The sequence below is a fragment of the Numenius arquata genome, chromosome 14, assembly GCF_964106895.1.
Source record: "Numenius arquata chromosome 14, bNumArq3.hap1.1, whole genome shotgun sequence".
Lineage (NCBI taxonomy): Eukaryota > Metazoa > Chordata > Aves > Charadriiformes > Scolopacidae > Numenius > Numenius arquata.
In genome coordinates, this window is record NC_133589.1 from 16,357,031 (window position 1) to 16,384,184 (window position 27,154).

General features: G+C 52.2%; 1 protein-coding gene across 1 annotated transcript; it reads right to left on the reverse strand.

Moving 5' to 3' along the window:
- Positions 1 to 499: 499 nt before the first annotated feature.
- Positions 500 to 26,466, reverse strand: TRAP1 (TNF receptor associated protein 1). The gene is made up of 18 exons (XM_074158372.1): positions 26,379 to 26,466; positions 20,971 to 21,138; positions 18,845 to 18,927; positions 18,295 to 18,435; positions 11,693 to 11,764; positions 10,871 to 11,031; positions 9,685 to 9,794; positions 9,422 to 9,495; positions 6,862 to 7,017; positions 6,376 to 6,496; positions 6,179 to 6,248; positions 4,914 to 5,061; positions 4,232 to 4,417; positions 3,703 to 3,841; positions 3,161 to 3,246; positions 2,535 to 2,680; positions 2,106 to 2,178; positions 500 to 1,357 (listed from the first exon to the last, which is right to left on the reverse strand). Exons 1-18 carry the CDS (start codon positions 26,464 to 26,466, stop codon positions 1,256 to 1,258), a joined length of 2,124 nt encoding a protein of 707 aa, XP_074014473.1. The 3' UTR covers positions 500 to 1,255.
- Between the last annotated feature and the right edge of the window lie 688 nt (positions 26,467 to 27,154).

Below are 27,154 nucleotides of genomic sequence, written 5' to 3' on the forward strand. Positions count from 1 at the left end.
TCCATTCCTCTCTGCACAGCCAGGAGTCCTTTAACTTAAAAAGCTGGAGGTTGTCCTGTCCAGCAGAGCATCCGAAGTTATCCAAATCCAGTTCCAGAATCTTAATCTGGCAATTTAAAGATAAGAGAAACAAATATCACGGCCGCCACTCAGCAGGAGAAAGAATTCTTGGTGTAAAACCAGACGCAGAGGGAAATCTAGTCGGGTGTTTTCTATTACAAGGGCCTCTTCTAACAAATGGCCATTTCTCCTTAGAAAGGATTCAAGGGGCTAAACTCCATTTTCAAAGGCAATGCTAACAGGGTCCATAGCTACAGATTCTCCTGTTTTCCCTCCATCACGCTCTGCTACTGCCTTCTGTTGCATCCCAGCCCTCTCTTCCCGCCACCATCCAGTGCTTGATGTCCTGAAGAACCAAGCAGCATCTGAAGAGAGAAGAACCAACAAACCACCAGCTGGAAAACACACCGACCAACAAAGCAAGGGGAAGACAGAAGAGTGGAAGGGTCTGGAAAAGAAGAAGATTTTCTTTATTATAAATACAGAGCAGCTAGACATGCAGTTTATCCCACAGAAGAGGCAAAAACCCTGGAGGCTCTCCAAAAAGCCACACGCTGGAAAGCTGTTTCCCAGCGACTTCCCTTTCTCCACAGCAAGACCAGGATGAACTCAATTATCCAGCAGCTCGGTGATCTTTTCCATCATGGGATTGTACTGACCTGTTCCACCAACAGCACCTGTGTCCGCTAATGGCAGCAGCCTCCATGCTGGCAAACTCCTCCTGCCTGGTCAGAGGTGGAAGTTTCTTAACAAATTAATTAATTCTGTCAGTGCTTGTTCCAGAGCACGACGGTGCCTGAGGATTCAGTGGATGCGGATTGTATTCACAGAGCTAACTGGGAATCTTGCTGCTGACATCTGTTTTGGGAAAGGACATTTCTAGAAACAGTATGAAATGAGGCTCTTTAGGCTTGTGTCAGAAATTTGGGCCTATTGTTTTAGCAGCAACCTCTGGATTTTGTTCCCCCTAAGAACATCGCACTTTTGAAAAGGCTGATGACATATGATCTAATAATTACAACTGGCTCCTCCCAGTGCAGCGAGGGTTGGAAGTCTCCTGCGTTCTCCCTGGCCCTCTGCCACGTGAAGCCCTCGCTGCACAGTGCCTGCAAGCAGATGCTGCGGTAGCTGACAGAGCGGCTGCACTTGAGGAAAGAGGTATCAGCACAGAGTTCATCCTTCAGTCTTCTGGGGCTCAGTTCTTCTCCAGGATTCTGGTGAGGAGTTCATTCAGCCGGCTCACCATTGGTCTGGGATCCTCATTCAGTCCTGCTGCTATCATGGCATTCTCATAAATCTGAAAAAGAGAAGAAAGCGTTGAATAACGTTAAATAAGGGCTACGAAGGTGATCAAGGGACTGGAGCATCTCTCTGCTGAGGAAAGGCTGAGAGCCCTGGAGCTGTTCAGCTGGAGAACAACAGACTGAGGGGGGATCTCATCAATGCTGAGCAATATCTAAAGGCAGGTGGCAAGAGGATGGGGCCAGACTCTTCTCAGTGGAGCCCGTGACAGGACAAGGGGCAACGGGCACAAACTGGAACATGGGAAATTCCTTCTTAGCACAAGGAAAAACTTCTTCACTTTGGGGGTGTCAGAGCCCTGGAACAGGCTGCCCAGAGAGGGTGTAGAGTCTCCTTCTCCAGAGATATTCCAAACCTGCCTGGACACGTTCCTGTCCAACCTGCTCTGGGTGACCCTGCTTTGGCAGGGGATTGGACGAGATGATCTTCAAAGGTCCCTTCCAACCCCTACAATTCTGTGATTAGCAGCAAGAGTGAGCTGGATGAGAGCTGGGGAGGAAGTGAATGTCACCCTCCAGGACTTGCATGCTGAGACGAACCATGTTCTTCTAGGCCATCTGGTAGGAAAACACATGGACTACAAGTACCAGAAACACCCAAAGAAAAACCACAGAAGGATGTGATTCCTGCCCGCTACAAGGGCTTCACAGTGTGTTCACTTCAAGTGTGTTCCCTGCCACACGTGGACTTCAGGCTGGCGGTGGGGAGGATGGTGCCACCTCTGGAGAAGGCCAGGTTCTCACCTGATCAAGCAACAGCTGGGCCAGATCAGGCTGGCTGTCCCTCAGCTCGTTAAGCTTCTTAATCAGAGCATGCCTGTAAGAGTGAGAGAGATCAACACTGAGACTTGGTATTTTTGGACACAATGAGAAAATTAGTTCCAGAATGAGGAGCTAAGCCAAGGTGGGACAGAAAAGGTTCTACCTAAAGGCCAAAATAGCTCCAACTTCCTTACTCCTGTTCTGGGGGCTTCTCTCTTCTCTCCCATCCTGTCCTCAGGAGGCTGGACACAGCGTGGGTGGCTCATGTTGACTGTGCCCTGCAGCCCCATGGACCAAGGCACACACTGCACTTAATGGGGAAGGGTCTACTAATTGGGAGCCTCACACTGTCTCTTCTCTGCCTCCACCCCAACGCCCCCAGGCCTAGCACTGGTATTGCTTCCCCCTTACCCTGTGTTGATCTCCAGGGTGGGCTGCAGGAGCTGGGCACGCTCCTCCTGGGTCTTGGCCAGCTGCTGCATGCGAAGGAAGTGGCGGGCAGCCCCCATCTCGAGCACAGTGATCATGGCGGGGTGGGTGTCCAGCCGCGTGGTCACCTGTGGCAAAAACAGCCATCAGTGCTGAGACGGAAAACGCACGTGGGATAGAGGTGGGGGAGGTTCAAGGACTCGGGGTCTCCTCAGCGCTGATCCATACCAAGCCCCCTACATGATTCGTCCTGACCCCACAGGAGCTGTCTAAACCAGCAGGAAAGCTGGGGCCCCCAGTGGCCCTCCTGGTCCACAGGCAAGACAGTTACTAGCCCATTCTTCTGGTAACCTGAGCATGAACTAGTAAAATGGGCTTTGCTTATTACACATTAAGATGAGGTTGCTCCGCCGCTGTACTGAGCATCCAAGTGACAAATGCCAGCATTCAGGCCATTTTCAGAACAGAGGCATGAAGAAGAATGATTTCTCTCAGGGTCCAAAGGAAAATCTGCGGCAGCAGATCCCCAGTCAACCACCATCTTTTTTCCCCGGATGATTACCTCCATGGATCTCCCGTATTCAGTCACCCAGGCACAGAACACCTACCTTAACACCAGTGACTCGAGAGCCTAAGGCATTTCTCATCCAGGCCATCAGATCCTCCGCCTCCTTCTCCGTCAGACGTTCTGCAGCTGGCAGGGAAAAGAGGGCGCATCTGAGCCTACATCTATAGCATGCCAATGGAGCTTTACTCCTGAGCTCAGTCCATTTTATACTTCCATTTAGCTGTTCTCTTGTGGAAATGGAAAGGCAGCACCACTCAGCACACACACACATGCCCTCATCCCAGACCGTGCCATATCCAGAGCGGGCAGGCTCACATCCTGCTGGTGCCCGCCTGCCTCTGCCAGGGCACCAGATCTACACGCGTTGTTAAAACTCAAACCATGGAAACTCCACACAGGACATTCCGTCTGTTTAAATTAGCAAAATCGCTTAAACTTTGATCGCGTGGGATGAAATGGAGCTGCAAGAACTGCAAGCTGCCTCAGAGCGTGAGAATGGGAGGATGGGAAGGAGTGCTCTGGCTCACAGGCTCAGTACCCTCACCGGCTGGAGCAGGAAGGGTCAGGGGAACCTCACGATACCTGGCTGGCTCTCCTCAAACTTCTCTTCCTTATAGTGATCAACAACAATATCTGTCTCCACCGAGATCAGCTTCTTCTTGTCAAACTCCCGAAGATGCAAGAGTGTCAGCTCATCGAATTGCTCGTAGCAGAACAGGACCTGTGCCAAAAAAGGGACGACACCACATTGTTTGGGATGTGACAGCGCTTCCTCCTTCCCAAGGCAACTCTGCACCAAACAGCAAGAACACCACAAGGGAAACTGGCAGGTTCAACCCCATGGTGACTATCGCCCAGGGTCCCCAGTGAAAGCAAACCCTTGGAGGACTTTGTTTATCATGGGTGGCAGGTCTGCAGCTGAACAAGTCCTGCTGCCCCATGGGAAGCGAGAACCAGCACTCACTCCAGTCCTGAAAGAGCCACCTGCCCACAGGGGACACCTGTAACACCATTACCAGCCCTGCCCAGCAGCTCCGAGGCTCCTGCTCTGGGCTTCAAGCACGGATATGAAACAGGGCATTCCCCCGGCCACGACAGACTGGTCACTCACCTCCATGTCCTTCTTCTTCATGGCCTCAAAGTACGGGGAGTGCTCGGCCAGGTGCCGGTTGGGCGCGCAGAGGTAGTAGATGTTTCTGCTCCCTGCCTTCATGCGGGAGGCGTAGTCGGTCAGGCTGGTCAGCTGGCCTGCGGGCAAGGCCGACGATTCATAACGCAGCAACTTTGCTATGTCCTCCTGGAAGAAATGTGCTCCTGTGAGCTGGGGGCAGGCGACCAAAGCTCCACCTGACCCCTCCCAGCCCCAAGACATCCCTTCATAGCATTCAGACCTGTCTGCAGCCCCGCAAAAAGGCTCGGGGGGTTCCCAGTCCCTCTTTTCCTGCTCCAGATATTAAGGAGGCAAAAAAGTGACCTAGTGTCAAGCTCTCCTGCAAATGGGAATCCAGGCATAGGACAACAGTAGGGGAAAGCCCTACTTTATCGCCTGTTGTAGTTTATATTGCATCAGAGAGAGTTGACAACACAGTGTGGGTATGGAGACTCCGCAGTGTCTCGAATCAAGTGGGAAAGCAGCACCCGGTCAGACAGAGTGAGAGTTAGGGCCCTAGAGAACACGTAAGTCCTGTTAGATCCAGGAACGCAAGTTATGGGTGTGTAAGATTCACAGAGAAGCAGCAGCCCCCCTCATCCCAGGTCACCGTAGGAGCAAATACTCTTTCCCATCAGCTGACCTTGACATCCTGCTCTGCTATCGTGACAATCCCCTCTCTCATGAATACACCGTACTCCTCAAAGAATTTGGCATATTTCTCAGGGTCCTTCTTGCTCTGGTCAATGAAGAACTTGATCAACCTCTTCTGCAAAACATCTCGGAGCTTCCTGCAGCAGGAAAAAAGCCTTTTTAAAGACAGCTGCTAGATCAAGACAAGAGATTTTAGGTGAACATCCCTCTCCCTCTGCAGTGCTTTAGTGATGCATCTGCAAATATGAGGATGAAGAAGCTGAAGACAGCCCATTGTCTCCTTTCCATGGCTCTGTTCTTGGTATCTCAGTCCAGAGCAGCTCTTGAGCTGGAGAAATAGTTAGGGCTGTGATACAAACGTACTCAGCTCAAATCTTCAGTAACTCCAGTGACTTAGTGATGCTGCAGTACATAACCAACTGTGTGCGCAGGGAATCTGTCTCACTCCCACAGCTACCCTTAAACACGGGAGGGAAGCGGCTATAAAAGGGTTACAATTGTAGAAACCCTTTCCGAAGGCCCGAAAACCCACTGTGAAGTGACAGGGTTAATTTGGTGACTAGTGAGGCATTTTGCCAGCTGCTTGGCTCTGTTTTCCAAACCACTTGGTGGTGCAGACCAGATACTTTAAATAGCAAATCCACTGTCACTGCTGTAGACCAGAGATACTGAAAGGCAGCCTAGGGCACACAGGATACATGGCCCAAGCCGGTGGCAGCAGGTTGTATGACACAGGACACTGTTCTTACATCTCAAGATGTGACCAGCGTGGCCGAGAACTCACTTTATAGACTACAGAAATTCCCAAGGATGGAAATGCAGCTTACATGTCAGGTCCCTCCAAGCCCTTCTAACTATCCCATGCCTACAAATACTTAAAGGGTGGGTGTCAAGAGGATGGGGCCAGACTCTTCTCACTTGTGCCTGGTAACAGGAGAAGGGACAATGAGCACAAACTTGAACATAAGAAGTTCCAGCTCAACATGAGGAGGAACTTCTTTCCTGTGAGGGTGGCAGAGCTCTGGAAGAGGCTGCCCAGAGAGGTGGTGGAGTCTCCATCTCTGGAGACATTCCAAACCCCACCTGGACACGTTCCTGTCCAACCTGCTCTTGGTGACCCTGCTCTGGCGGAGGGTTGGACTGGATGATCTCCAGAGGTCCATTCCAACCTCGTATCATTCTGTGATTCTGTGATGTCCCCTCCTCAACAGCAAGAAGAGCCTCAGGAGTCCACAGGATCTACCTCTTGCTTACCTGATAAGAGCGCTCTCCTGCAGCAGCTCCCTGCTGAGGTTCAGGGGTATATCCTCACTGTCCACGACACCTGGAACACAGAGCAACCCTTCCACAGTGAGGCAAACACGAGTGCCAGCCCCGGGAGGGCAGCCCCTCGCCTCACCCCCTGTGGAAGCTGTAGTCCACAGCCCGCTATTCCCAGTCCCAGCACACACCTCTGAGAAAACGCAGCCATTTAGGCAGGATGTCCGCAGCTTTGGTTTGGATGAGAATTTTGCGGCTGTAGAGGGCAACACTGGAGCCCAGTTCCCTGCTGATATCGAACATGGATGGTTTCTGCAGGAACAAGAGACAGACGGGTAACACCAGGGCTGTGCAGGGCACCCCACTGCACACTCTGCTGCAGTATCTCTGCGGCTGCACCAGTTGACCAGGTCACACCGTGGTCTTCACTGCTGAACCCAAAAAGAGCTGAACCCTTGTCTGTCTTCCCTAAGGACCTACCTGAGCCATATCCCTGCTCCTGTCATGGCTCCATACCCACACCATCATCCCATGGCACCCAGCCCACTGCAAAATGCCACACTGGATATTCCTCCTTGCCATTCTGCAGCTTTGGCTGCCTGCTTTCCCTCAAAAGCTCTCCTCTCCAGAGTAACTGGGCAGATGTCCTGCTGTTCCCTGGACAGAAGGACACGTACCTGCTCAGGCACATAGAAGATGCTGCGGATGTTGAGGGGAGCATCGGTTTTGTAGTGCAGGATGTAGCGGGGCTTGTCGTAAGCCTGTGCTATGAAGCGGTAGAACTCCTCGTGCTGCCACTCACCGATGTCCTTGGGGTCCAGCATCCAGAGCGCCTGAGGAGGAGCAGGGAGATGAGTTTCCCTCAGCTCTCAAGACCTGCGGCCTCACCGCAGGGCTCTTCTTTCAGAGTTACGCTTTCCCTCCAGGGCAATGGAGCATGGAAATATGAGCTTTCAAACTCCTCTGCACAGCCCGAGGGCAGTGGCATGTATTACGGTTCAGGGACATCATCACAGAGTAACAAATTACTGCCCTTCAGCTGGTCTCGGGTCACCTCACAGAGGTGCTCTTGCCCTGCAACATACATAAGGCAGCTCTGTTTAGCCCGAAACACAAGGGATTTGGCTAACATCCATTGCCTCATCCCTGCTACTGGCCAAGAGCATCCTGGACAGTCACCACAGCTCAGCTGACTGGCAGCAGTGGTCAAGGCCTGACCAGCGAGCAAAAGGAAAGCAAAACTGAAAGTTTAAGTGGTTTAAGTGACCCTGATGGAGGTCACTATCCCACCACAAGGTCAGCCGAGCGCTTGCGAAGCAACGCCTGGATTGCCTGCTTTCTGCTGATTTGTTTTGGAGCAGTTTGGGAGATATTTTGTGAACCACTCAGCCACCCCTGCCGCAGGGTCAGAAAGTGCTTCAGCAGTACAGTTTCAAGCATCAACACACGAGTTAAAGTCATGAGCTCCAGAGCAGGTCCTTCCCCGTGGCCACGCTTTCCACCTGCTGCTGCTCCCCCCAGCGCTTTCTGGAAGCACACAGCCCACGCTCACACCACATTTAGGTTTTCAGCACCTCAACGCTCGCAATGACTGGGGAGGTTCTGCTCATTTAACAAGCACCGGGACTCAACTAAGAATCTCATGTTTCCAGCCAGGTGAAGCCCACTACGCTCACTGTCACTCGAGCCCTAACGAGCGACAGGAGTGATCGCTGGGGGCAATACAAACATCCAGCCCATCCTCCCCCTACCATTCCAAGGGATTCAGGGCTCTGGCAGCCCTGCCATACTCCTTAAAGCTTCTTCTCCCTCAACGTCTTGTTCTGCAAGTGGCTTCATAACATTTCCAGCCCATACAAGTGTCCTGCAGGGTTTGGCAGAATCACAGGTAGGATTATGGACTCAACTGGGTACTAAGATGCTTTACAGCAGCTGTTGCGAGGTAAAGTGCTGCTTTCCCAGAGGTTTACTCGTAGCTGCAGTTATCACAGTTAGACCAGAAAAGCCTCTGACTCCACTTTGTCAGCTACATGGCAAGCGTTCAAGAGCTTATCTAGGAAAATCCACACCAGGGATCTAACTAGGGCTCCGTTTGCAGTGAACCGATGTTGATGGGTGGAAAAAACGCAAAAACAAGATCCTGGATAAAAAAAAAAAAAGGCCTGAAATAGGAGCATAATGAGAATAAAGCTGTTGCTGTATCCCAAGGGAAAACACACTTTCTGATAAGAAGATAAAAGTACATGACTCTATTAAGGGCATTTCACCCCTTGCTCTAGTACTACTCTTCTCCAGGGAGTCTCTACTATTGATTGTCAGGTAGAAAGAGCAAACAGCCGTCTACATCTATTTCTGGTTTTGTAATTTAAGGGAAACAGCTAGAAAGCCTTTGGAACAGAAACACTATTATGCAGGAATCCAAATAAATATCACTGACTAATCACACCAATTACAGAACCTGAGATAAATTAACATGATAAAATATTTAAGTACAGTCTTGGAAGTCTGTGCATTCAGTGCCACATTCCAGGAAATAAAAAAACCACACACTCTCTCTACCTGCTCTCTTAGGTGAGGAAGCTTTAAACAACTAGAAAATGAGATGCTGGAGGAAAATGATTCATAGATTTTTGTTTTACAGACAATTAATTTCACCCAGGTGATTCCTGCGATTGGGCCAAGAACTTCTGACTAAAATGGATCTGGCTGCAATACAATTTTACGTGGTCAGAAAATGCCAGCATCAAGCAGCGCTCAGCCAGGAGCTGTGAAGGAAATCAGGCTGTGAGCTGAGCCACTAAGAAAATCAACCTCTCACTGGCACTGGCTGCCCCAGGCTGAAGAACAGAGAGAACTGCAGCAAGAGGTGGCAGGACACCAGCCATATGAGCCATCCCTGCCATGTCACCTGGTTTAAACTATTAGAATAAGTATTATAAAGCACTGAAATAATAATTCTGATTAAGGGAATATCCAGAAGATAACTATAAAGAAAACCCGCTTTGCTAAGCTGCAAGAATGATCTCCAACAAATGCAAACAAGCAGTTTCAGCCAGGAATTTCTGCTGGATCATTTCCTTTTGTTCTAATTAACTGATCACTATGGGGTCTGTGATATCCTGGACAATCCTCTCCTGATTTCCAGGGACAGCAGCAGCTTTATGTTGTTTCCCATCTCCAGCGGAGGATTACAACGGTTCATCTCCAGGAGTGACCTGCCTGTGGCCTTCTGCTCACCTGTAACGTGTTAATTCTTCTCCCGTTGAGGTACAGTGGGAAGCTGATGAAGTTGCTGTATTTTGTCACCACCTCTGGAATGGAAAGAAGACATAGAAGAGTCACAATTGTAAAAAACGACACAGTAAGAATTTCCTCAGAAACAGCAGGTGAAAGGTGTTGCAGGAGAGGAAAACCTCTGTAAATTCACCTCCCACTCCAGGGGCAGCAGCAGACTTCCCCCAGCCCCTCAGCAGGTAACAGCGTTGCCCTCCTCCACTCACCCTTGACTCGGTCTTCATTTGCAAACTCCTTGCAGTCCTCTTTGAGATGTATAATAATCTTAGTCCCAGTTCTGACACCAGATGCTTCTGCAATTTCAAACATCCCTGATCTAGGATTAGAAACAGACTCTGTGTCAGCTTGTGCCTCAAATACGTCCACGATGGGACATAAAAATGTTTTATTAAACTTAAAGCACACACAACACTTCAGTGCCGACAGGAAAAGGCAAAAATTCTTGAATGCCTGAACGCTCTCTGTGCCTGTGAGAAGCCCCCCAAAACATGTGGCTGTCTCCCTAACGGAGACTCCAGGCCCAGGACACACTGCTTTGCAAAGACACCAGCAGCCTCAAAGGAAACAATCTTCAAACTTTGGGTTGTGTGGGCCCAGCCTTCAACTCCTCTCCTGCATTTCCTACAGTGACCGAAACACCCAGCTCCTGCCTTCTCCCTTGACAACTCCAGCCCGTTCTGGATGACCATTCCTGCCCTACTGCTCAGTGAACGCCATACGGGGACCAACCCCTGGTGAGAGCACTGACCCCGGGGAGAGACCGCAGCAGCGATGATGGACAAGCGTTCAGTGCGTACAGCAGTACAGATTGCAGTATACAGCAAATGTAACTTAGTAAAAATTAAACACTAAAAACCCAAGACCACAAAAACAACTTAGCAAATGCTTTATTCCTAGGAGATTCTCAGGGGTGCAGAGCTTTTCACCCCCAGGAGCTCCGATTTCAACATGGTCCAGCAGTCCACAGCTTTGCCATCGCAGATGTTTACAACTTCAAGCTAAAAGCCCACAGACCTGCCCCACAGAAGACACGTACCCACAGAGCCACAGCACTGCAGGAGCCCTGCCTACTGCGGATCCCCTCGAGCAAAAACCCAGGGAACAGCTAGACCAAAGAGATTAAATCTGTCTCCCCAGTCTGGGGCACTGCTAAGATGGTTGCCTGCCAGCAGGGAAGGAACGGGAGAGGCAGGTACTCTTTGCCCACAAAGCAAGTCTGTCCCCGTGGTTTTCACCTGGCACATTTGGCCACACTTTGTTGCTGTTTTTAATCTGAGCAGGACCTAAACCAGTAAGCCTGGTCAGGAAAAGACCACACAAGCCCTGTCTTGCTTTGCACAGCTTTCAGTCCATGCCTGGTCTGGACGTTTCCATCCCATTCTGCAGCCTTACCCATCTGAAGACCAGTGGTAGCCCGGGCTCCCTGGCTCTGCAGACTGTGAGAACACCTCCACTTTATCAGCCACCATGAAGGCTGAGTAGAAACCAACTCCAAACTGGCCGATGATTTTACTACTGGCTTCAGCTTGGCTCTGCAGAGCATCTAGAAAAGCCTGGAGGAACAAAGGAGACAGCAAATGGCACACAGTGACTTCAGGTACCACTGGGAGGCTCTAATCCATCCTCCAGCTGGGCTTCTCACACACTGATCCAGCCCTATGCCAGGTCCAGCACCCTCATCCCACCCTTCTCCATCAGCTCTGTGAGGACGGTGCTCAAGGAAGAGGGTTTCTCCCACCTCTGGAAAAGGGGAGCATTGCTTAGGGCAACACAAAGGAAAACAAGCGAGGGCTCAGTCGATCCGGAGCACGAAACCTTAAAATGGTGACTCCAGAGATGAAAAAAATGATCAGGTACATATATATAAAAACTTGCCAGCATGAGGATACTGCTGCTGCCCTCCTGGATGTGGTGAATGCCCAGTGAGCATGTCCCCCCCATAACAACGGCCTGGGGAGCGAGGGCAGGCAAGTGCAGCAGCATTACACACAGGGCCCATCAGCGCTGCTCGGGCACCACCGGCCTCCCACGGCACACAGCAGAGACCATTAACAGCTAAAAGACTCCACAGGTAGGTTTTCACCTTCCAAGAGGGGTGTAATTTCACAGCTGGGCTGAGGGACAAGGGGCGGAACGGAATTGGGAGAACGAAAGTGGTTGTAATTGGAGAAGACTTTTCTAAGGGGGGAGAAGGGGTGCCTCATCCCAAGTTACCTTTGAGCCGGATCGAGCAATGGTACCGAGATTAGAAACCAGCTCCTCCTGGGTCATCCCAATACCCGTGTCCTGAAAAGAAACAGCAATTGTAGCTGAAACACCAGTAATGAAGCACTGCTTTAGCCACCACCACCCAAGCAACTTCTGCCTCTGGCTCCCTCTCTCTCCCAGGCAGCTGGGCAGTAAATGCACCAGCAGACTTCCAGCTGTGACTCCAGGGGCACACGGTCGGGACAGGGGACTGCACACAGCTCCAGGGGGCAGCCACAGCTGCTTTGTGGCTATAAACTACCAGAAAGCTCACACTCAAGCCTTTTATCTAGAGAAAATAAAACCGTGCCAAGACAGGCTGGTTTCCGCACCCCTCTAAAAATGCACAGGATGACAGTGCTGGAAAGAGATCTCAACCCCAGTCACAGCCTCACTGTGCCAGCTGCCACGCAGGTACAGAGACAGTTTCCATTCCTGAACACGTCCAAAGGTTCAGGAGTTGAGGAGCAGCGAGAAGCAGCTTATTTCCAATCCGCAGACGGGAAACTGATGCCCTCACACCAGGAAATCAGCAGTAGAGCAGTAAATCCCTTAACTCTCAAGTAACGCAGACCCTTGTCTACAAGCACCACGTTTGCTGATCTCCACCCACTGCCTCTTCCTTCCTCCTCTCCCCCACACGTTGTGCTCCACAAGACTATGGCGCTTCATACTCCACAAGTCTGAAGCTGTCAGTGTCCAGGTCCTCAAGAGCTGGATATTGCAGTGCCTGTGGGATCATGACACTAATCCCAGCTGGAAGTACAGCCACACCTCACGGTGCTCTGTCCAGGCTTTGAAGGTACATGGCTTGTTGTCTTCCCCGGTTTAATCCAGATTTGCAGTCCTGCATGCAGATAAAGAGCTCCCTGCTGCCATTGCACACCTCTTAGGCAGCAGACCCTGCAGTGGCACCAGCCAGAAAAGTCAGCAAATCGAGCTACAGCGGAACTGGCGGCTGCTTGATGGCTCGGAGGTGAGATGCCAGAGTGCCTTCTGGCACAGCACGCCTCTGCCACCCATATGGGGCACTTACTGGGCTGATTTATTAGCAAAGTTAATGTCAGTACATATTTTTTAATATAGTGTTTAACTCCACTGAAGAATCAACCTGTGGTCGACTCGTGAGGTTACTGAGTAACCATGTAACATGGCACCATGAGGTGCCATGTGGGTAAGATGTTTTTCCGCATCCCCACAAGTCACAGCACAGCAACACCTTCCACTTGATTAAATATGGCAAGGCCTGTCAGTCGTCTTGGCTGAGAAAAGGGATGATGCCCAGTAAGATCTGAAAAGTGGGAGATGAAAAGCCAGGAAAAACAAACAGGGTATGGCAAAATCTCAGGAATCTGACATGGTCCCTTCCCCCAGGGAAGAAAAAGCCAGAAAGAAAAGTTTTCAGCATCTGGTTCAGGTTTTGTTCATGCCAGACCCTGAACAGAACTCTTTAACTTCTCTGATCCACTCCTATTTATAGCACAGCATGTCATTCCCAAATTCCAGCGTGTTAAAAAAAAAAAAATATATATATCCCTACCCCGTGCATTTATTTGGCTATTGAATTCCGAACTCCCTGCCAAACTTATTGCAAAATGCTTAATGACAATTCCTGGAGACGAGTTTGATGAGGGTGAAGCACGACGAACAAAGAGAGCGCGGCTCAGAACAGTCTGCTCCCCCAGCAGCGCCGAGCTGTTAACTGGGAAAGCGGAAAGCGTCCTTTTTGGTGTCCGGCCGAAGATCCTGGCAAAGCAGACGTTTCCTACGGCAGGAAAACACCTGGGCGGATTACGATGAAAATGCCATCAAGATTCAAACGGCTCTTGCAGCGCTCGTGTTCCCTGCGGCTGGTTTTCGCTCTGCGCTTCTCGGCTCCCTTCACCAGATGGTGCTGCTCGGGGGAACGGGGAATAAAGCGGCGGCGGAGAGACGGGAGATCGGCTTCTGCAGAGCAGGCCTTCTTCAGCGATGGGAAGCGAAGGAACCTGCCCACGAAGAGCCCGCCTCGGGCTGGGCTGATGCAAGTGCTGGCAGCACTAGCTCTGTGGAATCTAAGGAAGGAGTTGGCAGGACTTCCACTGCCCTTCTCCGTGCTGCACAGGCTGCTGCTCTTCGCCAGGAGCCACCGTGTCATCGCACAACCCTCTGCAAACACTTTCAGCCTAAACGCAAGGCCTGCCGTTGCTCCACCATCAACATTACAACTTTTCTTCCCCTGCAGACAGTTTCAAGCCCTCCCTTCAGCCCGCAAGAGAAGTTTTATCAGGCTGAAAACAGCCACAGCAGAGTTATTCGTAAAAGCACGAAGAAAATTGTATGCGAGGCTTCACAAATTACAAGAAGTGAGGGGTATGTTCAGAGTTCAAAGTGCTCCTCCCCAGCTTGGAGAAACCAATCACCATGTACTATGAAACACAGTTCGGTGCGCTGACGCTTCATTAGCTGAAGGTTAATTACAGAAGCCCTTTAGTTACTCAGCAGAATAACAACCTACTCACCTGGTTGAATTTCCCTTCTGGGACTTCTCAGGGTGCAGAGTAAACAGCCTCCCCAGCCCTGAGGACCCCCCTCTTCCTTGACAGAGGGATTAAAGAACACCTTCAGCCCCACTATCTTCCTCATCAAACCAGTCACCCCACAGCTCTCATATTCATATCATACTTTTTGGTAAAGCAGCAACAAACTGCACATAATCACAGCCACAAATCTAGTTTAAATCAACAAATTGCTTAGTTTAGCTGGTAAACAAGGACCTAGGTAAGGTAACATCTTCACTCATTACTCGAGTCCAACTGAAGGCATCACGGAGCTTCGTTACACCAAACAATCCATTAACTAACCACTGGCTGCTGCCTTTGCCACAGCTGCAGCCGAAAGAATGCTTGCAGGTAGAGGTACACATCTGAGCTACTGCGCCTTTCACCTCGCTTTGTTGCAAAACGAACACTCGAAACACTTGTGTCAGCGCAAAATCTCAACAGGGCATCAGAAGAACACTGACTACGTTCTAAAATAAGGACATGCTGCTTTCACCAACTGATAAGGTAATAAAATCCCAAAATGTCCGAATAGCGAGTGTCCCCCCTGTTATTTAAATACCTTGCTTAAAGAGACTTAAAATTCACCAGACCAGGACGGCAGCCACGCTGGAGCAGCGTTCTGGTTTAGAACCAACATGGCATCTGCAGCAGCCAGGAACAGAAGAAAAGGGACAATAAAACTGATGGGTACAGATACAAGGTATGGAGGGCTGTCCAAAGCAGGGAGCCCGAGGTTTCCTTTCCTTCCCAACACCCTGCGTTAACATTATTTTCAACAGCGCCAAGCGTTGCTACGGGCTCAGCCTCTACCCATCCAGGTCTAAATGCTCCCTGTCCAGAAAAGTACTACCATTTACCCCCTTCGAATTTCCCGTTTCTAAATGTGTCGTGCTCTTATTCTGGCGTGAAGAGGAGGAAAAGAAAAGATTCTGCACTTCCTTCCCTAGGCCGCAGGTTATGTGAGATGGGTCTGTATTTCTGGTTCCCTCGCTTATTTGTTAAAGGTGATGCAACAACGGGAAGCTCTAACCCACCCCTGCCATCAGCAGCACATTTCTGTGAGCTTAATTCCACCGGAGGCTTGTCCAAGCGCAGCCAGCTCTGCCCCTCCATCTCTAACAGCCTCTGAACAGTCCTCCTTGCAGACTGTTTATAACTCAGAAGCCAGGAGAGATTTGCTCAGCGATACCGGGAGCTGTTGCGGGGAGGAGTGGTGGTTGCAGTCATTTTAACTCCTCCCCAACACGGCAAACTTGTGATTTTGTGGCTTCACAGGCACTGATTTTCGGATGACTGCAACAGCGGGAAGAAAAGCACAGCGAAGGGAACGGAGCAGCCCAAGCCCTGGCAGCAATTACGCTGCTTACCCCTGGTAGAACAGCAGCCGCGCTCCCTCCCTCAGCCAGCGGCGGCAGCTGTTAGATCTGTAAATATTTCAGACAATTTCCTCTAAACGCCAGCACTGTCCTAGCCCCAAATTAAGTGTCAGCCACCAGAACAGCTCCAGCCTCTGAGCTCACACAGATGCAGGGACCCCGGGGTGGGTGTCGGAGGACACCTCTGTGGTCACAGGGCTTTGAGGTCTGCAAGGGGTTCTCTGTTCCCACCTCAAAGGGTCCACAAACACGTCTGTAAAGCCCGAGCAGGCAGGACTGCAGAGCTCTGCAGATCTGTCCTCACTGAAAACACAGCCCTAACATTTTCTAGTGGATTTTCTTCGGAGATGTGACCTTGCAGGCTGTGGCTGGGACCAGACGGAGCTGTCCTAGAAACAGAACGAGGCGGTTTTCAGAGGGGTGGAGGAAACCGCGGTATTTGCTAAAACAACAGGACTTTGGTGAAGGAACTGCGGTGGTGTAATCCAGCAGACCAGACAGCGAACGTTTCCCTCTCAGCAGATACAACACTTGGCAATGCTTAGGTAGGATATCCCCGAATGAGGACATCATATTAAATTTCTGAGTGTTGCTATGCTTATGACTGAAATTCAGTCCTGGCAGAGAAGCAGAACTGCAGTCGCTCAACAGAGATGAATGCAGTCCTTTACTGGAGCTAGATAATCTCCTCTAGGAACATGTCTGTAACAGAGGCCATCACGTTACAGACCTGCCTTTTCTCAACTGGTGAGACACAAAGAGATGCTACAGGGCTTGGAAGGGGAGAGATCCAGCAGGTCCAGGGGCCAGGAGCAGCCTGAAGATCCATGGACAAGGACCGAGGGGTCAGAATGAGACAACAGGACCTTTCTAGAGAAAAAATGGGGTGACCATTGCTACGGATCACACATGAGGGACCTTCTGCTGCTGTTTTGGTGGGTCCTAGCGAGCAAAGAAAACAAAAGAGCGACTAAGGGGCAGCTCCGTCTCTGCCTCAATCCTTACAGGGCTTTTTTTTTTTGCGCTCCTGAAAGGTAGGGAAATGTTCTGAATGAGGCTTGTTCAAAGTAATCCTATGCAGTACGTTTCTTCGAGAGGTTATAAATAAACCCTTCACTGGAGGTAAGGAGCTTTAGGCACTACTGAGGAGGCAAACCTATTAAAAGAGATTGGAGTAAGGCTGTTCTCTCTCCCTTCTCAGAGTGCAGAACTGCTGCAGTTAAAAGCCTCCTAGTTAAGACTCATTTAGTCGCATTAGAGATGCGCAGGCAGCCAGGTCGGGGGGGGGGGTTATAAAAAGACAAATCCCTAACACATCTAATTGGGTATGACGTCAAACGCGCCCTATCTGCAAGGTGGGCTAATAGGTCTCTCAAGCAAAGCGCCAAAGAAGGGGACAGCTTCCACAGCTACCGGGCATGAGCTGTAGGAATGTCTTGATGGGTTCAGAAGCTACGTTGTCCACTACGATCTCAAGAGGGAAAGACAACACCGAGGCAGGAATGACACTCTACGTGGGGCTAAACGAGAGCTCATTAAAGAATCAGTGTTACACAGCAGCCAAAAAAATGCAGTAGTCGGGTGCAATAGGAATAGCAAAGCCTCTGCATTATGGTTTGAGAATCTTTGGGTTGACGATTGTGTTGCCCACTGACGATCACTAACTTCCCCATGGCAACCGCAGCTGCTTGTTCTGCAGAGAAACACAAGTATAAAATAACTGAGCAGCCTCCAACAGCAAGTGCTTTTGTCCCACGTGAAAAATATCAGATCGTGTGCTTTGTCTGTGCCACATCTCCCCTGGATGAGCTACGGTCAGCCTTCCCTCACACACTGCTGCCTGCCTCATTCGCTGCTCTCCTCAGAAGAGTCCACAGGTACATGAGGAAAGTTACTGGTTTGCCTTCTTTGCATTAAGAAATTTGCCAAGAAAACACCAAAACTGAGCCTCAGCCTTCCACTAACAAGACCAATCAAAGTAGACAGAGAAGGACCAGCTCCACCTTCCCTCACCACACTGAGGCCCACAGCTTACACCCGTTGCCCCTCTCCTGCTAAGCATTTTGTCACCAGCAGGGAATAATCCAAACCAGGGCTGTAGAAAGGAGGACAAGCGTCTGCCGCAATCTACAGTCCCACCCGTACGTCAGGGCAGAGCCTCAGCATCAGCCGGACCTGGCCTGTCCTGGAGGAGGAGGAGATACAGACACAATGGGAGATTCTTCTCACCACCCCAGCATCTCCCAGCGACTGAGGTGAGAGGGAAGGTCTGCGAGCTACCATCTAACAGCTCTGGCTTAAGGAGGTGACAGAATTCCTTCCCAAAGGTCAGGATGAAACCAGACTCCCAACTTTTCCACTAGTGAGAAATCCACACACACAACGTGAGAAGTGAACCAGACAAGGTATTGGGAGAAAAGCTACTGGTAGTTCCTAATGGGGAAGGAAGGAGCAGCTAATTTTCCTACGGGGGCAAGCGGAGAGCAGAGAAATTAGTGGTTTCTCAACAGATCCTGAGGTTCAGCTAAAAACAAGACACTTTTTCAGGCAGTCTAGGGAATCCATGGGACTGTGCTGCCACTCAGCTTCCGCCAATCCTCCACGGGACAAAGGCAGGGAGTAACGCTCTCCTGTTACCGAAGAGAGGTACCTGGATCGTGATGGTTCCCTTTCCGCTGTCCGTCTGCAGATGGATCTCCATCTCTGGCAAAGCCTTCCCTTCTGCCATCAGCCGGTGACGCAGCTTCTCCAGCGCATCGCTGCCATTGGAGATCAGCTCCCGGATAAACACCTGGGGAGGAGACATGACCTGACAATGCAGCCTGGCCTCGTCTGCTGCACGGGACTCCCAGAGACCCCGGAAATCATTGTCTACTCACAAACTAATTCCCAGCTCGCTACAAAAAGGACAGCGTTTTCCCATTATCTGCCAGGAGAACAGTTTGTCTGAACTCAATATGAAAGTGCAGAGGCTCTGAGGCTCACGGAATCACCTGGCCATGCTTATAAATTGTTTTGTAAACACGTTTTCAAGGTGTCTTAAGAAAATGTCATTCAAGAGAGCATGCCACGTGAAGAGCACAGGACTCGCTGGGAAATGGAGCAGGCATTCTCCCAGCAAAACCATTTTGGTTGTACCCCTTGACAGAGACAGGGCTTTGCCAACAGAAAAGTCTACCAGCAAGTAGTGGGTTCCTTACCTCCTTCTCCGAGTACAAGGAACGGGCAACAATGTCCAGCAGTTTCTTCGTTTCAGCCTGAAATTCATGTTTAGAGGCTGCACCTAGAATAAAATCACAAACACACCTTTAAGGCGTTTCACCAGGGCCCTCTCGGGTTCTATCACGTGCTTCAGCTTCCCGGGAATGAAAGCCTGAAGCAGGATGGGACACGGGCAGCTGTGGCCTCCAACAAGATGACAACGAAGGTGCTGTTTACACACCCCTACGAGGCAGCACCCTTTGCCAAGCGGACACTTGGCCTCTGCAGCTCAAGTCCTGGCACACAGACCTTAAGGCAGCCAAAGCCTGCAGGACTGGCACACTGGTCACCGTGTCTGGGCTGCAGAGCCATCAGTAAATGAGAAGTGAAAGGCGGCTCCCCTTGCTCTAATGTGCGGCTCCACGCAATCCCCAACTGCTCTCTCAAGTGCCTCCCATGGTTTATAGCCTGCCTTCCATACTCTTCCTGACTCAATTTTCAAGGGAACCATCTAAGCATGCCCCACTCCAAGAACTTCTACAGCCAGGTAGAGTACCCAAACAATACTCGAAGCCTTCAGCACAAAGAGGCAGATTCTCAGATGTCCCTGCGGAGCAGGCAAGGGAGTGCACACCTACAGCCACATACACAGGTGGGAAGCTGTGCCCAGAAAGAGAATTTTCCCCACAAAGAATAACACAACACCACACGTCTCAGCTGAAAGACCATCCCTGGTCTTTTAAAAATAGCATTTCTCCTGCTGGAGGCATTCAAGAACACTGAAGCAACATGGGGAAAGCCACGGGTCACACATCCCCTCAGCCATGCCTTGCTGGCGAGGACCTACAGTCCCCAGCGACAGCCCCAGGGTGTGGGCAGCAGCAGGACCAGCACATCAACCCCACTGGGGATTGATCAACCCCACCGGGGGCTTCACAGCCCAGCAGTCTCAAAAGTATCTGCCAGAAAAACCACAGGAGCACCAAGTTAAGATGCTATTTCTGTGCGTGAATAACTCATGTGACTTTGCTTTAAAGCACTTCTCTCTGGAGATGTGCAAAGCAATTCATTCTAACTAAAAACTTGACACGAGGATTCTCATTAGACCTCCCCGATCCACAGCAATGACCTGGACAGGCACAGCTTGCTTCTGGGACAAAAAGTCTCATTTTAGGCAAATTCTAGTGTATGCATGACCATCAGTTGCCTGGCCAAGCCCACAGATGCAACTTCTTCCCGCAGCCTTGGTGGCCTCATTTCTCAGTAAAGGCCATTCTGATTTACACGTTCCAGTTTTGGGGAGGTGATGGTGTGATACAGATTCAAACTGTAGTTTGATGTCTAGGATGCGATGACCAATACCTGCACCTCCTCCAGAGGCAGAAACACTACCGCAGAGGACTCAGTGTGGGTGCTGGCAGCCCAGAAAGCCAGCAGCATCCTGGTCTGCATCAAAAGAAGTGTGGTCAGCAGGGCGAGGGAGGTGATTCTACCCCCCTGCTCCACTCTGGTGAGACCACACTTGGGGCACCGTTTCCAGCTTTGGAGTCCTCAGCACAGGAAGGACGTGGACCTGTTGGAGCAGGGTCACAGGAGGCCACAGAGATGCTGAGAGGGCTGGAGCCCCTCTGCTGTGAGGACAGGCTGAGAGAGTTGGGGGGTTCAGCCTGGAGAAGGAAAGGCTCTGGGGAGACCTTAGAGCCCCTTCCAGTCCCTAAGGGGGCTCCAGAAAAGCTGGGGAGGGACTCTTGATGAGGGAAGGGAGCCATAGAATGAGGGGGAAGGGTTTTAAATTGAAACAGAGGAGATTTAGATCAGATATTTGTAAGAAATTCTTTACTGTGAGGGTGGTGAGAGCCTGGCCCAGGTTGCCCAGAGAAGCTGTGGCTGCCCCATCCCTGGAGGGGTTCAAGGCCAGGTTGGAGGGGGCTTGGAGTAACCTGGTCTGGTGGGAGGTGTCCCTGCCCATGGCAGGGGGTGGGACTAGGTGATCTTTAATGTCCCTTCCAACTCAAACTATTCTATGATTCAGTCTCACAGTTGGGGTACAGCGGCGCCCAGACCTTGTCCCAGGTCTGCCTCCACCCCAAGAGTGCTCCCACAAGACCCATGGGTCCATGCCCACCTTTCACGTTCTCCGTGTTGCTGATGATGGTGTGCAGGGGCTCTTCTTCCTTGTTCTCCGCGGTCTGTGTGCTGTACGTCCGGACAGCAGGAATGCTGGTGGCAGGAACATTGTACCGGGGGTTCCAGCGACGGAGTATTTGTCTTTGGAGACATGCTGCTCCTTTTGCTGGGGGACACAATTGAAGATATTTCAGTATAAATCACAAGTACCAGCAGCAGCAGGAGCGCTCTTCAAAGGTCCTACTTAAGCAATCCCATGGGGAGTTACACTGTCCGAGCAAGACTGAAGCTCCCTCGCAATCAAACACCCACCGCCCCCCTTTGGCACTGCCTTCACTGCTTAAGAAGGGCAGGTTGCTACTTTAGACTGTCTTTTCTTAATTAAAATTCTAGCCAGAAGACGACAACGAGTAGCTCTGACAACGAACTAACCGGTGAGGAAGAGGCAGGCTGCAGCTTCCATTGCTGTTACCTGGCCAAGCTGAAGACAACAGGCAACACTTCAACTCCCACATTAACTGCCAGTGAAAATGTAAAACCCCGGCGCAGGCAAGGCAGCCCACACCTCCCGGAGATGCCTCTGCTGCACACGCAGCTTCTCTGGATGCTGGACTGACACTCACCGTCGGGCAGGTAAAATCTATGTCCTCCTGTGTGCTTTTATCCTGCCGACAGTAACCAGCTCCTTTACAAGCAGCTCACTCCCATATCTGAGACCAACACCAGCCCTGTTTGCCTCTATCAGCCGGCTGGGCAGTTATTTTATGGCAATAGATATTTGGCCCTTGAGTGTCCGAGCAGAGTTAACAGAGCACAGGGATTACATTCTCCAACAAAGCCAGCCCGGGTGTAAGCAGCACATAGAGCACCAAAGCTACTAGTCAACAAAGCGATCAGTGGGGAAAATGAGAGACAAATCAGGAAATAGCACAAGCCCGGATAAAGGACTGGGATTCCCGGTTCTCCCCCTTCCTTCATGCCCAGGTGAACCAAAGAGCTTTCTCTCTGTTGGGGGAAGAAACAAAGCCAAACCTGGCCACAAAAAAAGGACCATTCACAGCACCACAGAGCTCTGTCCAAAGCCGGTTACTCAGTGTGATTCCTGAATTGCAGTGAGAATGGTTTGTACTGGAGTTAGAGTCTGGAGGGCGCGGATCAGAACGTGCAGCTGCGCTAGGGGCAGGCGGTGGTGACTCGACCCCAACCCTACAATGGACATACAGGGACAGAGCTGTTTTGGGAGGCAGAGGAGCAACCAGGGTGGCCTGGGCAGCGTGGGGAGAATGTGGATAAGCAGCAAAAGCGGCTGGAAACAGTGACAAGCCCGGGCTTTTCTTACAACTCACTCTGTGTGTGCGGCTGTTTCATCAAGCAAGGAAAAGAGGCAAACCCTACACCATGGGCCTGCAAGAGGCGCGCTTTCACGGTGTTCTTTCTTGAGACAAATGGCTACAAAACCACCCAAAGACTGAACTGAGATCCATTAGTATGGTGAGAGTCCCAGAGCGCACCTCTGACCTCCCCGGAAACAGCTTGTTGGCCGTCCACAGCCCTCCAGTCCAGCTGACACCTGGGAGAGCTCAGCTCCCTCCTGAACCTTCCTCCACCTTGTCACAGCCCTTGAGTGAACTCGGCATCCCAGCCCTTCCATCAATATCCCCTGTTGTCCTCTAGGTCATCTTGGGAGGTCTCAGGCTCCCTTCGCTAGCGCTCTGCAAACCTCCTGCCTGCCCCGAGCCACGGAGAACAGGTCTTGCTGCTCCAGCCCATCAGGCCGGGCTCTCACTCACTCCACATCAGGTGAACACAAACCCCTGAGCTTTAACAGCGCTTCTGGCTCCTGCACCTCGTCCCCAAAAACCAATCGAGGAGCCTGTCAGTCCTCATTCTTCCTCCTCCTCCTCACAGAAATCTTTGAATCGAGATCCACTTCTCCAGCCAGAAACCTGAATTACTCCCCAGTCATCCTGCCCTTAAAGAAAAGAGCCCACAAATAGTTCTTAATGCATCTGAACACCTCCCACACACATAACTGTTCGCTCTCTGCATCACAAACAGTTCTGCCGCATTATCACAGGACACGTTCTTTATCTTTCATTCGACTGCCTTTGTTGGGCTCATCTGAGAGACCAACAAGGGAAACAGCCCGGGTGAGCGAAGGGGAAAGTGACAGAGAACTCTCCATGTGGCTGTCTGGCCCATCGAGCTCCAGAAAGGCCTGAGCCAGCCCAGGGTTTACTTATTTTACGTATGTATTTACACAGGGTTTATATATTTTATGCTCACTTGATGCTAGGTGCTGTAGGATACTCTGAAAAATCTGCACTTGTATGTACACACACACACTTCCCAACCAGCGGAGACAAAGGAGGGCATTTTCCTCCCTCCCTGACTCCAGGATCCAAAAGGGAAGACCAGCAGCAGCTCCGTGCGCATCTTAAGGCCACCTCTATCATCAGATCTCCAGGCAGCAAGGCCCCAGAGCCAACAAACAGGTCAGCCCCCAGCCCATAAACACCACCTGACTCTAGAAACTATAGCTATTTATAATATTTGATGTATTCATGGTTTCTTGTCTCCCTGCCTCTAAAGCACAATAATAAATCACCACCCATCAATTCAGAAGTTATTTTCGGATTTGTTTAACGTTTGGTCTTATCATCCTTAATTAACAGCCCACCCTGTGCCAGGTAGAGAGAAGGCTCATTAAGTGCAAGCTGCAGCATCTTCAGACCGTTTGTCTCTTGCAGAGCCCTTGCCGGGCCCGCTGGGGAAAGGCTCCTGGCAATTCTGGATATAAACCTACAATTATTGGCACACAAAAGCTCTTGAGAAAGGATCTGCTGAGTTAACAGGTTAAGTGACACTCAGAACAAGCCCGAGAAACAAATTCCTAAGGCCGAGAGACAAAGAAGGGATGGCTCTTGCCCCAGTTGAGCGCCGCGATGTGCTGGGGCAAATCAGGTCTTTTTATATCGAGTTAATCAAATGCTGAGCTTCACCGCAGTCCACATACCTTCCTATTTGCATCACTGCCCCACCTGCACCGCAAAAGACAGCAGACGCCCGCATATTACTCTCCAGCTTCCAGTTCTCCGTGAATCCTAAGTGATCCCGCGCGTGTGACCACAGAGCGGCCTTGCACACGGGGAACGTGTCGTGGAAAAGAGAATCACAGAATGATATGGGGTTGGAAGGGACCTCTGGAGATCATCCAGTCCAACCCTCCGCCAGAGCAGGGGCACCAAGAGCAGGTCACACAGGAACGTGTCCAGGTGGGGTTTGAATGTCTCCAGAGAAGACGACTCCACCACCTCTCTGGGCAGCCTCTTCCAGGGCTCTGCCACCCTCACAGGAAAGAAGTTCCTCCTCATGTTGAGATGGAACTTCTTATGTTCAAGTTTGTGCCCATTTCCTCTTGTCCTGTCACTGGGCACCACTGAAAAAAGACTGGCCCCAAAGGAAGGACCCCAAAAGAAGGACCCTCAGTCTCGGGGGCTCCTTTCCATCCAAGCACCAGGATGCCTCAGTGATGGCCAAACCCAACCAACCACCTCCCCCTGCAGGAAAAACAGCTTCTTCTGGGAAAAGGACCGCAGTGAGCCAAGCCCAGCGTCAGTTAGAAATTTAGGGTGGGAAACCGAGCACAGAGCAGCGCGTGGCTCAAAACAAAGAGCAGAATTTAGGTCAGCAGAAATTACCATAATAGCTTGATTGCTGTGCAGTTGCAAGCCCCAGGACGCTCCTGCAGAGGAGAGCACCAGAAATAAGACGCCTCCAGCTCGGATCTCACTGGAAGAAAGGGCTCTTTAGCTGGGCACCAGATCCTGTGCCAGTCTCGGGAGAAGAGAGCCCCTGAGTGATCCGCTCACACCAACGCATCTCCCAAAGCACCCTGCACCAGCTTCAGCCTTCGGCATTACAGGAACCGAGAGAAAAAGCTGCAAGCTTTGCACGGCCCAAGGGAAGAGACAACCCTCCCCACAGCCAGGGACCTGCGCCCGCATCCAAGGGCACGGACACCACCTCCTCCTCCTCCCTCTTCGTTTCCACCCCACACAGCTTCTGCTCACTTTCTTTTTTCCCCCCCGAAGGACCCGAATGACAGGTTAAGGAATAAAACTCGGGCTCTGCGGGAGTATGTCTAAGGGCTTATCTCTCAGACGCGGATGCTAACAAGCCACCGGGGATTTCCCTGCTGGAAGAACTGAATTGCCCAGACACACCGAAGTGGCCTTCGATGGCACAATAAATCTAACAATCTGGTCCTGAAAGTGACCCTATTTGTCACACGATTTCCTCTGTCACATTTTCTCTTCGTAGCCCACAGGGAAACCACAGACCGCAGCGACAACCTACAAATCTGTCGATTAGGAGCCAGACGGCAGATAAGGAAGCGCTGAGCGCAGCACGGGCCGCTCGCAGGAGACGGGCAGGAAGCTTCTCACCACGCCTCCGTTAACGACAGCTCGCACGCAGGTGTCCAGACCTGCGCCCCGTGGCCTCGTTAAGACAGAACACCCTGTAACCCAGACCTGGGAGTGTGGATTTTCTCAGCCCAGTCTCGCCAGGTCTCTCGGGTGAAATCTGGAGCTCGCCCCTGGGGAGACACAGGCCCTTTGGGCTCGTCTGCCCGGTGATCCAGCAACGAACCGGCCAGAGAAGGGAGAGGCCTCTGCCCTCTGCTCCCTTCCCAGTCCCCAGGTGACCTGGACACACTATAGAATCTATATGAGCCACCAGATGAACCCGGACACACTACAGAATCCGTATGAGCCACCAGATAAACCTGGACGTGCTATGTGCACTACGTGCACTATGTGTGTATGATCCAGCAGATGAACCTGGATGTGCCCCCTTCCCAGCCCCCAGCTGACCTGGACATGCTATAGAATCCATATGAGACACGAGATGAACCTGGACACACCATAGAATCTATATGAGCCACCAGATGAACCCGGACATGCTACACACCCTCCATGAGCCAGGAGATGAACCCGAGCACGCCGTAAAACCTATAAGAGCCAGCGGATGACCCTGAGCACGCCATGTACCCTATAGAAGCCTATAGGCACACGCCTCCCAACAGAAGGGCTGGGCCTTCAGCGCTGCCGTTGCCCGGAGGAGACGGAGCCGTGGCCAGCAGACCCCCGGGCGGGCCCGCCCCGCGCCCCTGAGGGGCCGAGCCCGCCGGGATGAGGTCGCGCTGCTTGTGCACACAGGGGCCGGGGGGTCCCGACGGACGCGACGGGAGCGGCCGCGGGGAGGCGAGGGAGCTGCAGGCCAGGGCCGTCCCCCCCCCCCTCCTAGGGCCCACCCCCCGGGCTCCCCTGGGCGGGCTCCCAGCCGCCCGGTAACGGTGCGGGGGGGGGGAGGGGGCGGCACGGCGGGGCCTCCCCGGCTCACCTGGGGGGACCCTCCGCCCGGCCGCGGCCCCGGGGCGCAGCAGAGCCGCCAGGCACCGCCCCCGCTGCGCCGCCGCCGCCGCCGCCATGCCGCGCCCGCCCGCCTCACGCCGCGCCGCTCGCGCCGCCGGCGCCCGCCGATGGCGTCACGGGGGCGGGGCGCGCGGGGCGCACGGGCCTACCTGGCGTGCGGCCGCCACGTCATACGCACGCACGTCACGCTCCCGCTTCCTCAGCCTGGCGCGGGGCGCAGCGGCGCCCGGGATCCCCTCAGCGTCCCCCCGCTCCCCTGCCTCCCCCTTCAGGACCCCCCGGGTCCCCTCAGCGTCCCCCCGCTCCCCTGCCTCCCCCTTCAGGACCCCCCCGGGTCCCCTCAGCGTCCCCCCGCTCCCCTGCCTCCCCCTTCAGGAACCCCCGGGTCCCCTCAGGGCCCGCTTTGCCCTCAAAGGAGCCCCCGTTCCTCTCAGGAAACACACCCGACGCCCCCCCCACTCCCGGAGCCCCCTCCCCGTCCCCCTCACAGCCCCCGTTCCCCTCAGGGCTCCGGCCCCTCCTCGCCCACAGGCCCCAGAGCTCAGCTCCAGCCTCCAGGCCTGACAGGAGAGTCCGATGCCTCCTGCCCGGGTGTGCCCATAGGCCCCGTCCTCATGGCGTGGGGTGCAGCCCGTCACGCACCACCCCCTGCCTCTTCCGCTGCCTTTTTCCCCCCAGGAGATCGGTTCTCCCTTCCCGCAGTTCCCACAGACACCACCAGCCACAGCCGCCATTTGATGCCTG

Excerpts from the sequence above, each read along its gene's own strand:
- TRAP1 (XM_074158372.1), bottom strand. The coding sequence starts at position 26,466 with ATGGCGGCGGCGGCGGCGGCGCAGCGGGGGCGGTGCCTGGCGGCTCTG. Across the intron at positions 2,179-2,534 it reads ACCCTGGAGATCAACACAGG|GCATGCTCTGATTAAGAAGC; the intron begins GTAAGGGGGAAG and ends TCACTCTTACAG. Across the intron at positions 1,358-2,105 it reads CCCAGCTGTTGCTTGATCAG|ATTTATGAGAATGCCATGAT; the intron begins GTGAGAACCTGG and ends TCTCTTTTTCAG.